The sequence below is a fragment of the Cebus imitator genome, unplaced genomic scaffold (genome assembly GCF_001604975.1).
Source record: "Cebus imitator isolate Cc_AM_T3 unplaced genomic scaffold, Cebus_imitator-1.0 Scaffold144, whole genome shotgun sequence".
NCBI classification, from domain to species: domain Eukaryota; kingdom Metazoa; phylum Chordata; class Mammalia; order Primates; family Cebidae; genus Cebus; species Cebus imitator.
In genome coordinates, this window is record NW_016107459.1 from 2,488,724 (window position 1) to 2,505,913 (window position 17,190).

Genomic DNA, 17,190 nt, shown 5'->3' on the forward strand with positions numbered 1-17,190 from the left:
TAAGATAATAGAGAATTATCCCAATTTGATTAGAGACTTCAGTAATTTTTTGTCCTGAGTTTGGTGGTGTTAACACTCATAACACTAGTTGGTGCTAGATCAGCAGCACATCAATGCTGTGTAGCCCAGATAAAATGCAATTATAAACCAGGAGAATCCTAATTCAGAAGCACATTGAACACACACACACACACACACACACACACACACACTGCCTTGTACTAGTAAAATCTTTCATTCTTGGAAGTCAGAAACACTGCAAATTCCCTGGAGCTAGGAGTTCCCAGCAATCCTGAATGAAACAATTAGGGCATAGCCAGAAAGGAGAAAGTTGTTGCCTAAAGCCTAGAGAATTTCCCAAGGACCTATTTAAAATAACTGCTGTCTAAACCACAGCTACAAAACTCAGTACACTCACAAAGAATGGCTATTCTAGGTTTTATCTTAAGTATCTGTTGTTTCCTTGATTATCTCTAAAGACACATACATACTTATTTTAAGTACTTCAACAACAGAATAAAAACCTCATTCACATTGTAAAGTGCTTAACTCTCCCATGTTAATTGCAAATGGACTTTCATTCATAAGAAACAGCTCAATTCCATTTTTAAGTCATCACCACAAGGAAATCATACCTTGAGGTTATGGGCTAGTGTCCTAGTCCAAGGAAAAGAGAAAGAAGAAAAATAAGAAGGAAAAGGGAGTCTGACCATCAGACCATTTATAAAATGTGTGATTCTGTGAGGAAAGTGTTAATAGTGGCTCAAGATAAACAGGCTGGGGTAATGTAGTGCCGTGATGATGACAGTAGCTGATAGTGGAGTTTGGTGCTTTATCCTTCCTTTGATATCTAACAGACAACACAGGAAGAGCTGGTATGCCTAGAACATGGAGGATAACAAAGATAAAAGTGGTAGAATAGTGCATTTTACAGACCATAAGATTCAAACAAAAATTTTACTAATCGAGAACTAAAGGAACTAAATAAACGAAATGGACAAGAACTGCACTGAAATGCACACACCCAGCATAGTATATTTTCTTTTTCGTCTTAAGATGAGAGTCAGTCCCCAGTCTTCAACTTGCCTACTCTATAAAAAGTGCAAGAGAAAAACAGTCTATCCTAAGGACCTTTTCCTTTTAATCTCTTCTCCCTTCTTCTTTCAATATTAATTCATTTACAATCTCCTGTTTATCTTTATTGATCCTTTTTCTACCCAGTCTTTTTAATTTGGTTATTGTAAGTTCTCAGCAGGAATCCTATCTCCTGTTTGGTATCTTTGGGGACTTTAACTTGTCCTTTTCCCAGAAAGTTCTCTCATCGTGTCCTGTCCCCATCTCCCACCACCCACCCCCACGGCGCAGTCCTTTGTGTGCCCAGTAACAGCAGGCAAATTCCACAGGGAGTCATGCGGTCGATTCCACGACTATTCATCAGGTTGTTCACTTAAGCTTCCAAACAACCCCGTCTAAGCATCCTTGGCTAGTGTCCTGAGAACTTCGTATTAATTTTAGGAAATCTACAAGTTATCATTCTCAGTGGCGATTCCTTTTTAAATGGACAGACAGATGAACTCTGGAGGTGTGCATATGAAAACCAGAGCAGAACCTTGGGGATGGGAGGCATCTGGTGAGAAGAGAAGGAAGGATTTATGAGCATGGCCACTTAGCAGGGCAGCAGGAAAATTTACTTCCGAAGAAGCTATCTCTAATTCACAAAGCCTTGCTAATCACTTACCTCCCCACCTAGACCACACTCGCCTATGCTAGGCGCTCCCCTTCACTTCCAACACCCTCATCCCCAGAGCCTCTCTAAGATCCCAGGGAATACTGTCTGGAAACCCTAGGGTGTCTGAACGTCGCCCGGGGAATTGGGGCTACCTCAGAGCCGCCCCCTACTCTCCAAGTTTGGGAGAAAGAGTAACGGAGACTGGGGAGAGAATCCCTGAATTGCCTCCGAAAGCTTCCTAAGCTTCCTAAACCCTCTCCTCTTCCAGGAAAAGCTGAGCTGCCTGGCCTGAGCCAGCTATCACCACTGAGCTGGGCGAAGAGACCCAGGTAGGAGCTGGGCTTGGCCAGAAGTTTTGGGGCCCAGGTGACCCGAGAAAGTCCCCGGAGGGGCAGCCTTGGTTCTTTCTTCTCCGCTCCCTTTCAGTCAGCTTCTCGGGCTTGGAAAGCTAAGAGCTGCTGCTACTACTTCAAACTAGGGGGACAAGAAGGGAGCCAGGCGATCAGCTCCGGAGCCTCTCCTCCTCCCTTACCCTTCCCCAACTCCCGGCCACACTCTTCCCATCCCGGCTTTGCGCAAGGCCCCGGTCACTTATGTTAAAGCTCACAGTTGTTAAGTTAAAACATCAGAGTTATAAACTAGTCGGTTACGCCGGGGAGTTTCAGATTTGGCTTGAACAACCAGCTGGGTCCCACAGAGCTCTGGGATTTTCTTTTCTACATCCCCTGGTGGGAGGCAGACACGAAGGGGGGGTATGTATGAGTGCAGAGACATGCACACCCCGGGCCTGCCTCCGGCCGGGTACGCAGATTCGGGTGGGCTGTGTGTTATCTACAGCCCCTCAAGCGGCAGGCGAGGGGGATCGGTGCTTTAGAGTCCTTGGCAGTAATGGACACATTTCCTTAGCAGAGAGCCCTTCGGGGTCTGGTGTGCACAGAGACTCAGTGAAGATTCTGCAATCCCAGCCTTGGCACCTCGCGGGGAGCCTCTGCGCTTCATGCGCTTCGGGGTGCACTATGGCATGTCACACAGCTACCCGCACCGAGTCTCTCCAAACCTCTCTCTGTACAATATGCAACAACGTGGGCGTGCGGAGCTGAAAGGGCACAAGACACCCCAGGCTCCCAAATGTATGGAGACGGATCAGACGCGTGTACACACCCCATTCGTCCCTGATCCATCCGTGCCCATCTCGGAAGACAGATTAAACATAAATGATAATAATAATAATAGCTTCTTGACTAGTTGGGAAAGTGGAATTTAGAGTGGTTTCCAGTTGAGAGCAAAGAGGCAAATTGAGGAAGTCAGGAGAACTGGGGAGGAGGAGAGGAAGGAGGGAAGGGAGAAGCGAAGGGAGGTGGCCGCGGAGCCTGGCGGACCCCCTTACCTTGGGCGGCGGAGCCAGTGCCACTGGCGCTGAGCAGGGCCAGGGCAGGTAGCACCACCATTTGCAGCACGTATCCCAGTCCCAGTCCGCAGCGGGCCGCTGTCGCCCGCAGACCTTTCCTCATCGTAGACAGAGGTGTGCCGGGGGAGGGGGGAACAGAGAGACGCGCAAACAGCGGAAAGCCCCACTGGGCAGCAGCTGAATCCGTGCACCGAGAAGCAGTCCGAAGAAATAACGACAACCAAGCGCCACACTCCACTTTCTCCAAGGGCAGGGGCCAAAGCGGGAGGAGAGGAGACGCCGAGGAGGAGTTTGAAGGTCCCTCTTTCCCAATGCCTTCTAACTGACGTCTCCCGCGAGCGACTGCTCTGCCCCCACTTGGGAAGTCCAGGGAGGCGCTAGGCGGCCACCTCCGCTGCTCCCCCCAGCAGTAGGAGCAGCCGCTGCTCCGCCGCGCGCCGAGTGTGGACTGCTCTCCGGGTCCCCTCGCCTGTGAGGAACACACACAGGCACTGGGGGTGGGGGTGGGGGTGGGGGTTGAAGCGGGGGTGGGGGGAAGTGGGAGGAGGAGGGAACGGAGGGAGGAAGCTTGTGCACCGTCAGGCGCCCTGGTCTCCAATCTCAGTGTTCTCACGCCGGCAGAGAGATACCCTGGCTGTCGCTGCTGGGTGGCCAAGGAGGGTCACACCGTAGAGTAGGGCTCACGGGTACGCAAAGGAGCTCGCCAAGGAGGCGTAGAGGGCGCAGCCCAACTCCGCTGGGGAATAACCGGCTGTGGAGCACGCCCGCCTGCCTTATGTAAGCAAGGATTGGAAGGAGATCAGCGCCCAGGGCGGAAGGTGGAGACCGGCTGTGGGTTTGCCCGCTGGAGCGGAGGCTAGAGAGACCAGGGAAAGAAGCAGCGGCAGAGAGTGGCAGCGCGCCTGCCTCCCGCGGTGTGCCAGACCCGGACGCCGGGAGTGCACAGGGCGCGCCCCGGGCCACTTGGCTGTGTCCAGTGGAGCTCAGCCTGCCGCCTGCCACCTTCCTCACCGCGCCGGCAAAGCCTGAGCCGGATTCCCTGGGACTGGACTCGCTCTACTTTGCGGTTGATGAAGCCGGGTGCGGGCTCGAACTGAAGTCCTGCTTGGTTGGAGAAGAAGGCAAGAAGCTTCTGCAGTGCCCCAGCCGGGTGCTGTCTTGGGGTTGTCAGCGCCAGTCAGACTGCTTTATGTTCTAAGCGCATGTGACTCCTTTGCAGTGGAACAGAAACTAAAAGCTCGATGAAAACTCATTCCGCAACAGTGCTTTCTTTGCGTGCATCTTGGTGGCTGGCAAGGGTGGTGAGGCAATACCGGGAGAAACACTCTTAGGAAAAAAATGCACAACAAAATTCGTAGATACGCAAAGTGATGATGGAGCCTATAATATGTTTTTCAAATTTGTAGTAGTGTGTGTAAGAACTCGAGCTGCTAGGAATTTCTTTACCTTTCAACAGGAAATAATAGTCTATGTAACTGGGTTGTGAAGCCCTGTTGTCATGATAAAGGAGGAATGCAAGATTGGGTGGGTAAAAGAAAAAGAGACTAGACAAAAAGAAAGCGAATTTATTAAAAAGTCAACACATAGCATTTTGGGAAGAAGAAAACCACTTCCCAAGATTAGTGTATCTTTAAACTAACAAATAATACATCAGGGAATTTTATGTCCTTGGTGCCAAGGGGGCCATGTGTAAACACACATGCACACACACATGCAGGAAACTTGCAGTCTAATTTTGGCTGTGGTCATAACGACTCTATTACCCTGGGTAAGTCAGGTAACCTGTGAATGTCTCAGTTTCTTCATTTGTGAAATATTTTATTTGATAGTTTCAAAGTTTAAGTGCTAGCATTCCATGATTCTGCCTACACAGCCTCATCTAGGCAATAAGCCTGTCTTGGATGAATCAGAGATATCCAAAAAGGTGGTATTTGCCAAAGACATTGACAAAACTGGCCACTTCTTATTTCTATGGAGGCTCTCTCTGCCACACAAAACTCTTCTTTACTTTTTTCATCTTTTCCATACCAACACATCATGATATTTGATAAGAGGGTAGGTGCTGGCACCAGACAATCTGCCTTCAGTTCTTAGCATTTCTCACTACTTGACTGATATTGAACTTTAAAGCTAGGTGCATCTCTTCCCTAATTTGTAAGATGGGTCTAGTAGCAGGAAGTATCTCACAGGGGTTTTTGAAGATTATGTAAGTTAAACTCATGTAAAATGCCTGACACCAAAATTGTTAATTGCTGTTCTTACCATTGATGAAAAATTCCCATTAGCCTTATGCTAGCTAGACTAGTGCTGTTCAACAGAAATTTCTGCAATGAAGAACATGTTCATATCTGTGCTTTCTGAGGTGGTAGTTATCAGATACATGTGGCTACGTGCAATGTGGCTAGTGTGAATTGGAAACTTTTATTTAATTTTAATTTAAATGGTCACATGTGGCTGGTGGCTACCATATTCTATGGTATAGTGAGGTCACTAATAACTTGTCAATTACTTTGAGAATGGCTTCATGAGAAGGGATTATTACATTTATATGTACAATTTTATGAAGAAGGGCAACAGCTTAAATACTAAGAAATCTCCACATATACTCGCCATCACATCAACAACATACAAAAGTTGTTTATTTACAATTTTATTGCCTGTCTTCTTAAATTAGAATTTAACTCTTTTAAGACAGAGATTTTCCCTTTGTCCATGGCTCCTAAACTGAGCCTGATATATAGTTGGTACTCAATCAATATTGATTGATTTCCTGCCAAAAATCCTCAATAGAAAGAGTCCTCAAAGTCTAGCACAGCTAAAGAAAGTTGAAATTGTCACCTACTCCTGTTTGGGGCATTGAGTTACTCAGTGACAGATACCACGTGCAATTAGTTGCTTAAAAGAAAGAATAAGAGATTAAGAGAGGAAATGTAGTTAAATACTGAAATTCAGCCTAAAGAGGGCAGGAGAATGGTTTGAGAAGTGGTATAGAGAGATGAGGTGGAAAGGGAGAGCAGAGTGAGAGTATGAGACCAAGGACAGGAAAAACACCAGCAACAGATCAGCTTTACGCAGCAGGCAAGTTTCCTGCTATCTACAGGTACAGATGGAACTTGCCTTGTGGATTAACATCCTGCCTACTTTCGTTGATCAGCACATTTTTTCCTCACAAGAGAAATAATGCAGTGTTTTATAGGCTCCTGAACGTAGGCTTACTAATGTCACCGAGATCTGGGTTCAAATGTCACTGCTTAGGGAAGTTTTCACTGACCAAGTTACCTAAAATAGCAACAATATATAATCCTAAATGGCATTTACCTGCTTTGATTTTCCATATAACACCTACTTTATACATGTGCACATATGTGTGCATATATATGTATATATATGTATGTATACTCTCCAATAAAATGTATCCTTCTCAAGGGGAGGAATTTTTTTCGAATACATTCAGTGCTCTGTACCTAGAACCTGGAACAATACCTGGTACATAATATGTGAACGATAAATACTTATTGAATATTGAAAGGACTGAATAAGAGCCAATGGATTTAAAATTGAGCTCAATCCTTCATTAAACTTTCTTCCTCTCTTCACCCTCCCAAGTTATCAAATTATGAGTAGGCTTTTCTAGTTGTTGAACAAAATCAAGTTTTGACAAAATTTCCCCCAAAATGTGTTGGAATATGACTTTTTAGGGTTGGAATACTGCAGGTGTTTAAGGGACGGACATGAAATTCAACTCATCTTGAAAAATGAAAAGCTTCATTTAAATCCATATACCAGGGCTTTCTTTTTCTTGGCTGCAGTGAGTGGAGAATTAACTCTGGGATAATAAATCCCAGTGACAGGTGCTAATGGGAATTAAGCATGCAAATCCCCTGCATATCCCTCCAGAAATCTACACCAAGAAAAGTATGCTATTTAGCATGTAGGCTGCTTGGTCATAATTTCATTTACTCGGAGCTAGTATGGAAAAGTTTCCAGTTTAAAGCTTAAATCAAAAACAACTGATCATATATTTTAATTACAGAAAGTTTCTTTTATCTTTCTCCTTATATGTTTGATTCCTCACTTTCTATATTTTTCTTGTAATTTTTAAAATAAATCTTCATACTAGGGATATTATTAACTGGATTAACTGGAAACATAGGAGAAAGAAGATTTTAGTGAATAAATATGATGGTGATGAGGAAAATTCCTTCCCTAAGAGTTGGGAGTGCAGAGGCCTCACATAATGTTACTGATAGACATAAACTAAGGAGAGCCAGATGGCCTAGATTCAGTTGATTCAATCCTCCTTCGCTGCCTTAGCCCAGAGAGAGATTTAACTTGTCATAAACCAAAACTCTCTAGGGCTTTATGCTTTTTATTAATTGTATTAGATAAGACCCATTTGGTTGCAAGTGAAAGAAACCCAACTGAAACCAGCTTAAGCAAAAAGATAATTTATCACTGTACATAACTCAAAAACCATGGATGAGAAATATCCATAGTAATAACAGATTCCATTTACTGTCCCTTACTGTGTGTCAGGAACTTTCTAAACTTTTTACATGTGCTATCTCATTTAATCATCATAACAGAAAGAAAGTGCCATTATTGTATCCACTTCATAAATGAGGAAACAGAGTGCTTAAGTAACTTTGCCCAAGGTCACACACAGTATTTACTAGTGACCATCTGATTTGAGGGATCATGTTCTAGACCCATGAATTTAAATATCACCTGGTTATGCTCTCCTCTGTTTTGGTTTCATTCACAGGCTTACAATCTCCACCCTGGGATTCCTGGCAGCTCCAGATTTACATTGTCTTTATCATTATCAAGCTCAACACATACTCATTTCCAAATGGCAAAGAATAAATACAGAATTATGGCCATAACTGTCTGTGGCCATCTTGGGCCACATACTCATAACTGAGGCAGTTTCCATGGCCAGATGTTTGGCATATACTGAATGGTATGGCCTGGGTCATGTGCCAATATTTGCCAACTGGAAACTTGGATTGAAAATGGGAATAAAGGATTCCCCAAAAGGATACCCTGGAAAATGATTAATACAAAAAAATAGATGCCAAAGAGAATGGATGTAGGGCAGACAAAATAACAGATCCCTAATCTGTGATATATGAAGCAGGATGAATTCTCCAGGCTTTTGTGCCATAACACATCACTATAGCAAAAGAAGAGCATTGGTTAAGAAGGGCTGAAGAGCAGCCAGCCCCTTGTAGATTGCTTTTCCCATTAACTGACTGGAAGAATTGAGTCCAATTTGATTCAATGCAGAAAACTTTCACTTCCCCCTATTATATTGTTGTTCCACTCTAGGATCCCTAGAGAAAAAAACATATATGTGAGGTATAGTCCTTATGCAGCAATGGCTCACAGTCTAACCGAATATAAATGAATAAACAAAAGGATTTTAAATAAAGACAAAAATGTTGTGGAAATATAAGGATATAAGACATTTTTAACTATGAGACCCTGGGAAGGAGATTCCCTAAATGTAAGACACATACTTGTGTATCAGTAATACTATGCTTCACACAATGGATGCATTTATTGCTAACGACAAGGAACCTAAGAGTATGCAGTACATGGCCACTGTGGAAGCCCAGTTATGCTCTTTTCATGGCTTGGCTCCATGCTCCAGAATGTACAGCTTTCATTCTCACAGTTGCTTGGTAGCTTTTCCACTTCTAGAAGTCATGTTTCATTTTTCAGGCAGAAGAAGATGGAACAGGCCTGAAGGGCTGCAGCTAGTCTAGATGTCTTCCAAATAACTTTTCTGGAAACCCTTAGTCCACCAAGTAGGTTCTATTTCCTTGATGGTCTGTCAAATGATCCCCTAGGGCCAATTGCGAGTAGTGGGTAAGGAAAAGGGTGCTGTGCTTGTTTGCCAGATCATCTGCATTGGACACAACTTTGTTGGAGAGGAGGAAAAAGAGGAAGGCGCAGAAAAAAAGGCATTAAGACAGGACATTTGAGGGTATATTTGGAGAACTATATTGTTGGCTGAGAAACTAAAAGGAGAAAAGGAAGGAAAGTGTTTTCTTCTTCTTCTTCTTTTTTTAGAGATAGAGTCTTGCTATGTTGTCCAGGCTGAAGCACTGACTATTCACAGGTGCAATTATAGGGCATGACAGCCTTGAACTCTTAGCCTCAAGTGATCCTCCTGCCTCAGCCTCTGAAGTCTCCAGAATAGGGGAGGGGTGAGTGTGTTTTCTATCACATTGGGAAATAGAAAGGACTCCATTATTCAGTTCACTAAAGTGTATTTACTGAACATTTGGAAAATGTGTAGCACTGAGGTAGAGTTTCATGGAGTTCATAGTTGGAGTGTATAAATAATATTTATAAAAAGAAAGCAAAAATTAAGGAAGAATAACAGGAAAGATGGAGAAAAAAGAAAGGGAAGGGGGAAAAAGAAGAAAGAATGCAGGGGATGAAGGAAGAGTAGGAAAGAAGGAAAACAAAAAGAAGAAATAAAGAAAGAGATAAATAAAATCCAGTGTGATTTCTACATTGGTGTAGCATGTTGTAACTGCTATAAGAGGGAGAAAACAATGAAAAGGTCAATAAAAACTATGAGGAAAATAATAGAATATCTAATTTAGAAGAGTATTACTGGAGATAGGGATCATAATTATTGCTTACCACAGCTTTTCCAATATCTCATTTTATTTTAAATTTATCTGCCAAGTTAGACTATAGTTGTTTCTCTCATTTTACAGATGGAAGAAATAGAATAGCTAATGGAATGGTGGGAAGACTCTGGGTCAGGAAACGTGAATTCAAGTCTCCATTTATCTAAAGTTATTTGCTCAGAAATCCCTGTAAGTTCTTTGCCCTTTAGTTTGTTTGTTATAAGAAATGGAAACAATATGAACGCACAAAGTTGCTGTGAATAGAAAAGGTGTGTGAAAGTGCTTTGTGAAATGTCTATACTGAAGATGTTATCATGGTAAGATATGTTCTACATTGTCTATTGTACTTAATTTACATAATCACCTGAAGAATAGTATTAGTGATATGGCTTTCTATACATGATTGATACCACCCTAGTATAACCTTTGGAGCTATTCTCAGTATCTCCCTCCTTTGCCCACATCACCTATTCAGTTACTATTTCATAAGTCCATCCAATTTCACTACATAAAAGCCCATAGGATCTATCCCATTATCATCAGCCCTACAGCCTCACAATATATTTGTTACCGAGAGGTCTCGTAATGATTTGCCCTTACATTCTTATCCATGCTCTCTACATCCCCCCAATAACTACCTTCTAAAATGTAAAGACTGTCATTTTCATGTCCTAAAACCTTGTTCAATGATTCCTCACTGCTTCAGACCTGCTTTTCCAAAGATCATTACAGGAAACTCCTGTCCTTAAAAAAGTTGTTCTACAATGAACAGAAGATGATAGGTTGCACTATTCTTTATTCTTTACTCCTTCCCAGTTAATAGATTATGCAATTATTTCCTTTGCACTTTGCCTGGCAGGACCACCCACTGCACTGTGGGTCAGATTGGCTTCCTGTCTGACGGTGGCTTAGCCATGAGACTTGCTTTGGACAATGATCTTGGGGAGGTGCTATGGTGTGCCGGTTGCTCCCATTGCATACATCTACTCATTTTCATGTGTTGTCACCATTAGTCATAAGACATTAGAACATTTTCTAGGTAACCACCAAACTAAGGTGAATAAGAGACACATGGAGAGATGGGCAGCCTGGAGCCTTGTGCTGCTGTCTGGAGCCCAGAGCCCGAGTTGCATCAGAGCCAATGACCCATAAGCAAGAAAAAAAAAAAAAATACTTGTGTTTAGCAACCGAGTTCAGGGTTAATTTTTTATGCAGCACTATTGCAGCAAGAAGTATCTAATATGCCAAGTGTGAGAAATAATATCCTCAGATTAAGCTCAAGATAAATCAAATGACAATCTCCCTAATAGTACTACTAAGCTGGTAGAAAATAAGACAGACTAGAGAACTAAATAGGCTGACTCTGAAAAGTGCAGTGAGAGAGATATGGAAACATCACTATGGGACATGGGAAGACAGGACACTTACTTCACATTGAAGAATCAGTGAAATCTTAAATGAAAGCACATTAGACTCAGGCCTTGAAGGATAAATGGAATTTGTTTTTGCTGAATTGGGGAGAAGGGTATTTCAGGTTGAAAAAGAATGGGAGCCAAGGTAAGCAAAAGGAGCACAGGAATAGCAAATACTGAGTGGCTTAGTTTGAACCCCAGAAAGCATCATGCTTAATGCTCTTATCATTGCATTATATAAATTATAGTTGTTAACATTTTCAAACATTCATTAATTATATACCTTGTTTTGTATAAAGAGAGATGAATATTCTTCTAATACACACAACAATACTATATAAAGGAGGTATCATTGTTAACCTCACTTTAAGCATGAGGAAACTGAGGTTTATTTGGGTTAACTTGCCTACACCAAATTAGTGTGAGCTTGGGATCTGAACTTGAATTTATCTGGATGCAGGCAAATGCTGGGAGGAAAATTTGGAAAGGAAGATAGCTTTAACTTTTGAAAGGTGATTCATGGTTTGCTAGAAAGTCTGTCCCATATTATGCATAGACTAGGAAGTGACCAAAGGTCTCTGGGCAATGAGGTAGTATCATGACCATTTCTTGCAGCAATGTGCAAAGTAAACTAAAGTGGGAAGAAAAATCATGGAGTGTCCATTTAGGAGTGTATTCTAACAATCAAGATGAGATGCAGAGAGAGCCTGAATGTAAGTAGTAGTAAGCAGAAAATGAGTGAAGGGAATATATACAAGATGCCCAATTGGGATGGCAGTTACTACTACCAGAACACAGGATGAAAAATTTGTGTTATTAAATATTCATGATATAATTAAGAATAAACTATGTAACCCTGAAAAACTACTTGTAACAATAAGCCACCTTCGACTTAATTAAAGGCATTAAAGAATTAAAAATAAGATTTGAAATGTAAGTGGGACACATTAATTTCTTAGGACTACTGGTGTTCACTGGGACTTGAAATAGTTTATTCAAGAAATGCTGTAATGACTCACCAACATTTTAGATATATGATCAAATTATTTGTTTTTCGAAGTCCCTAAAACTCTACCTGGAACAGAGATGGTAATCAACAAATCTTTTAAAAGTAAATAAATAACTTAAAGTAAAATAAAAAATAAAGAAGATTTTGTAATATGTAGTTTAAATCAATTATTACAATTAGAAATATTTTACCTTCAATTTTTTTTCTAAACATACTTATAACTCTATTGTTGGAAATGTGTTGTGCTTTATCCTGCAGAAACATGCCATAAATTATGGTTTTGGAATTCAGCCCACACACTCTTGTTAATCATCTGCCATTATATGGAAAACAATGCTATTACATCATATATAATCCAATCCAAATATAGCTTACAGTTAAATAAAACCAAAAGCAAAAGCATTTGATCTTTGTACTTGTAGTAAAAATAAAGAAGAATGAGGAATTAAGTGTACAGTTTTCAAGGGGATTTGTAAGTTTATTTCACATTATTTCCAACAATTCCAAATTAGAAAGCTGTTCCTTTTGTTTCATGTCTAATTTAAATTGGAAATAGAAGGATTTTATTTTCTTTAACATAGGTGTTGCACTAGTGCTAGCTAGCTTTATGTTGATCATAATTGTTTTTTGTTTGTGGTATGTTAACAAATAAAAGAACAAAGAAGGTAAAAATGGAAGTAAATTTTTATCATCACCTGGAGAAAAAGAAATATAAAATACAGAGAAAGAAAGATGGAGTACAACTATTCAAGGGGGCATTTTCCAGAGGTATTTTAAACAGAACTGTGTGAAATACAAGTCCCCAAAGAATGAGATGAAGTTAAATAGTGAGGAAGCAATTGTTCAGATAATTGGCCACAAGGGCCACTGCCCCACTAGCCGAAACCAGCCCCGCATTATGGAGCAGAATTCAGTGGCAATCAAACACTCTAATTTATGAAAATATTACAAGTTAGATATTTTTAAGAATGAATGCCTTGCAATGATTTGCCTCCTTGCTTATATATGTTACTATTCTATACTTTTAGCTAGCTTCTCAAGGAGGATTTTATTGTATTGTAGTAATTTTTGAACCGTGATCACTTACTCCAATGCAAAGTAGCAAAGTACCTTACTCCCAAGAGCAAAGAAGTCAAGTCTTTGTTTTCATTGCTGTCCATGGGGTGTATTTAAGAGGGAGGGAATTATAGAAACTTCCAGTTAAGTTAAAGAAAACTTTGTGTATTATGAGGAGAAGATTTCCTGATATCAACATGATGTGCCCTGGAAAACAATTTTTATAAAGGAAGCTATTCTGCATTCTGAGCATCTGAAGGCAATTTTGTGTCAGAGACATCCAAAAAGCCCTTAGGGAAAAGGAAACAGGAGGCAACACTGTTCAAAAGCCACAGTAACCTTCTTGATCTCCATGCTGGTAGAAGTCAAGGGCATGGGTGGTAATCACGTGCTGCAGAGCTAGCAAGCTCAACATGAGGATGAGCCACGGGGCACCAGCTCACCTCTACACTGGTCAAGTGTTTCAGAGCATGAACTCTGGAGCAAAAATGCCTCCTAACTTCTAATTCCTGCCCTGTCCCTTACTAACTTTGTCACTGTAGAAAGTTCATGAACTGCTTATAAGTTCTGTGCCCCTGTCTATAAATTGGGATAGTAATAGCTGCTTTATAGTACTTACCTTGTAATATTGTTGTATAGGTCAAATTCATTCACGTACTTCACTAATATCTATGCTTGGATAGAGTAAACATTAATAAATATGAGCTTTTAAAATTATTATTATAATTCACTAAATAAGTACCTATTTGTAAAAGATAGTTCAGAAATCTTTTAGTAATGTCGCAGATATAAATGGCTTGTTATATTAAATAGTCATGTATTACATAATCACATTTCAGTCAACAACAGTCAGCATATAAAACAGTGGTCCCATACAAGTATACCATTGTATTTTTTTTACTATGTCTTTTAATGATAAGTACTTGTTTAGATGCACAAATACTTATCATTGTGTTATATTTGCCTATAGTGTTCAGTACAGTAATATGCTGTACAGGCTTGTAGTCTAAGAGCAATAGGCTTATACCACGTAGTCTAAATGTGAAGTAGGCTATTTCATTTAGGTTTGCCTAAGTACACTGGATAATGTTTGCACAACAGCAAAATCACCTAAGGATGCATTTCTCAGAACATATCCCCATATATCCAAATATACACATGATTGTATATTTGTAACATTTTAAACATTTTTATTTCATAAATGATCTGTTACATCCATTCATACAAATATTTTTACTCCAAAATGAAATCGTTTATGAATATTTAGTTTCAAAATCTCAATGTATTTCATATTCCAAATAAATTGGCAAAAGCATGACAGGAGAAAATGATTCAATTATGTGATTATAACATAAAAATGTGAGCAGCGTGTGTGTTTATGTTTATACCTTATGTTCACAAACTCAAGATAACACTTGCAGCAAAGGAGGCCTAGAAGGTCAGTTCTGTGCAGAAAATAACAATATCTACAAATCTTCACAATATTTCTTAAAGTGGGAAAACAGTCAAGGGAATGTGACATGTGGTCATAGGAATTCACCTGATGGGAAATGTGCGTACAATCAGAATGGCTTTTAATATACCTTATGATATAAAATTGACATTACTCACTCACCATGCTTTTTTAATAGCACTAGTTGATTTGAGCTCAGATTGCTACACTCTTTTACTTAATTCTACGAATGCTTGCATTTATGAACATTTCCAGGAATGAAGCCTAAATTTACGGAAAACTTGCAGAATGAAGCTTACTAACCTATATGTGTATTTAAAACAGCAATTTTCATCTCATTAGCACAAAAGACTAACCAGGTGAATATATCACTCAGAAAATATATAGACAAATCCATTTTTTAACATGTCAGCATTCATTTGGAAGATTGTGTTATTGATGTATGTTTCCAGGTTTCCCCTCCCTGCCTTCTATACATGTTAGAGGCCCATGTGCAGAAACCTGCCCTTTTGGAGATAAAAATGCCTCTTTTTAAGTGAACAGATGGTGTTGCTCAAGTTCAGAGACACATCTTAGACAGAATCTCAGGGGGAGGAGGGACTGCAGGGAGAGGAGGACTGGTATAGTTTGAAAAGGCTTCCTGGGTGATTCCAAAAGTCTCCCACGTCACCCCCACGGTGCGAAACTGATTTAGAGCTCTAAATACATGAATATCAAGTAGATGTTGATTTGAGCTGCAAAGTGAAAAATGAACGCTTTTCCTGGTTGCAACTTGTCTAATTGCTCTTCTTTGTATTTTATGTCATAATTTTCAAAGCCTGAGCATCTTAACAATATCTTTAAATTGGCCCATTTAAAAACTTTGGATTAGTTCAAATCCTACATTATCTCCATTTGTATGGGTAGCACCGAATTGCAGGTCCCATAATGTCATTCAAAGATAATTTTTATTTTGGTTGTGTTTTCAGGTATATAGGCCACAAAATAAATGAATCACACTTATGTGACATAATTAAAGCAACCATAGCCACTAATATTATTAGCAAAACCATTGAATTTAGGTTTGAGATTTAAAATTATAGCCAAAATTATGTTTGAACTCCTTTAAAACAACCACGAAAAATAATATATGTACTATGTGTATATAAACTTTCCCATCCATTTGTTATACTAAAGGAAGAGGGAGAAAGTCTATATGCAGATGTCTGAGCATTCAAACCATTATAAATTTCAGGTAGTTTTATTTTGATTTAACTTTTAAGTTTGGGGGCTATATGCACAGGTTTGTTATACAGGTGTATACAGACACACACACACACACATATATATATATATATATAACATGGGGGTTTGTTGTACAGATTATTTCATCACTCAGGTATTAAGATGCCCATCAATAATATACTGAATAAAGAAAATGTGGTATGTATACACCATGGAATACTATGCAGCCATAAAAAAGAACTAGATTATGCCCTTTGAAGGAACATGATGGAGCTGAAAGCCATTATCCTTAGCAAATTAACTCAGAAACAGAAAACCAAATATCACATGTTCTCACTTATAAGCAGGAGATAAATGCTGAGAATTTCAGGAAGTTTTTAATGCCAAAAATGTAAAGGATGCCAGAGAAGTTCCAGAGAAACTGGGTTTCCCCAAGTGTTAAAAACCTTTTTCATACCCAAAGGGTGTTTTGTCTGTTCCTCTGAAGGTATGGAAGCTTCCTATTCTTGAGAAGTTGGGAATATAACGTCATTTAGATAGTGTTGTAAACAGATGAATTTGGAATATCTAAAGAGAAGTTGTCAGATTTGATTAATTTTCTACACATTATAGAAAAGATTTTAAGTTCTGCTTTGATAAGGCAGTAGATGAAAAGCCTTTCCAGACTAGTTCTGAGTTTCCTGAAAGGGAATTTATAGAGTCATCCCTGGGTATCTATGGGAATTAGTTCCAGGACTCCTGAGAATAACAAAAGCCACAGATGCTCAAGTCCCTGATATAAAATGGTACAGTATTTGCATATCACCTATGCACATCCTTCTGTACACCTTAAATCATCTCTACTTGTAATACCTAATACAATGTGAAATGCTCTGCAAATAGTTATTATGTACTGTTTTAATTTGTATTTTTGTCATATTGTTATATTGTTTTCAAGTGTTTTTCATCTGTGGTTTGTTGAATTTGTGGATGCAGAACTTGTGGATACAGAAGGCCAACTTTACAGAAGAGAGAGAAGGACTGAAATGAGAATCATGCTGGAATCCATGTCAGTCCTGGGGGTGGAAAACCTAACTTATCCCTGAGCTCATGCCTGGCCACCAGATCAAATGCCACTTGGCTAACAGTAGCCTTTGCATTTTGTTTTCTTTGTGAGACAACCTGCCCAGATTTTCAAGATTAGTAATTGGTGTGTGGGAGATGTGGGGTGTGTGTGTGTGTTTGTGTTTGTGTGTGTGTGTGTGTGTGT

At 40.0% G+C, this 17,190-nt stretch overlaps 1 protein-coding gene across 2 annotated transcripts in view; it reads right to left on the reverse strand.

Annotated features, from left to right (window-relative positions):
- UNC5C (unc-5 netrin receptor C) overlaps positions 1–4,429 on the reverse strand; it is a 381,554-nt gene extending 377,125 nt beyond the window's left edge. For both annotated transcript variants that reach the window (XM_017542439.2, XM_017542437.2), the window contains exon 1: positions 3,117–4,429. In XM_017542439.2, the coding sequence (XP_017397928.1) occupies positions 3,117–3,240 (124 nt within the window). In that variant the 5' untranslated portion in view covers positions 3,241–4,429. The remainder of the gene's footprint in view (positions 1–3,116) is intronic.
- Between the last annotated feature and the right edge of the window lie 12,761 nt (positions 4,430–17,190).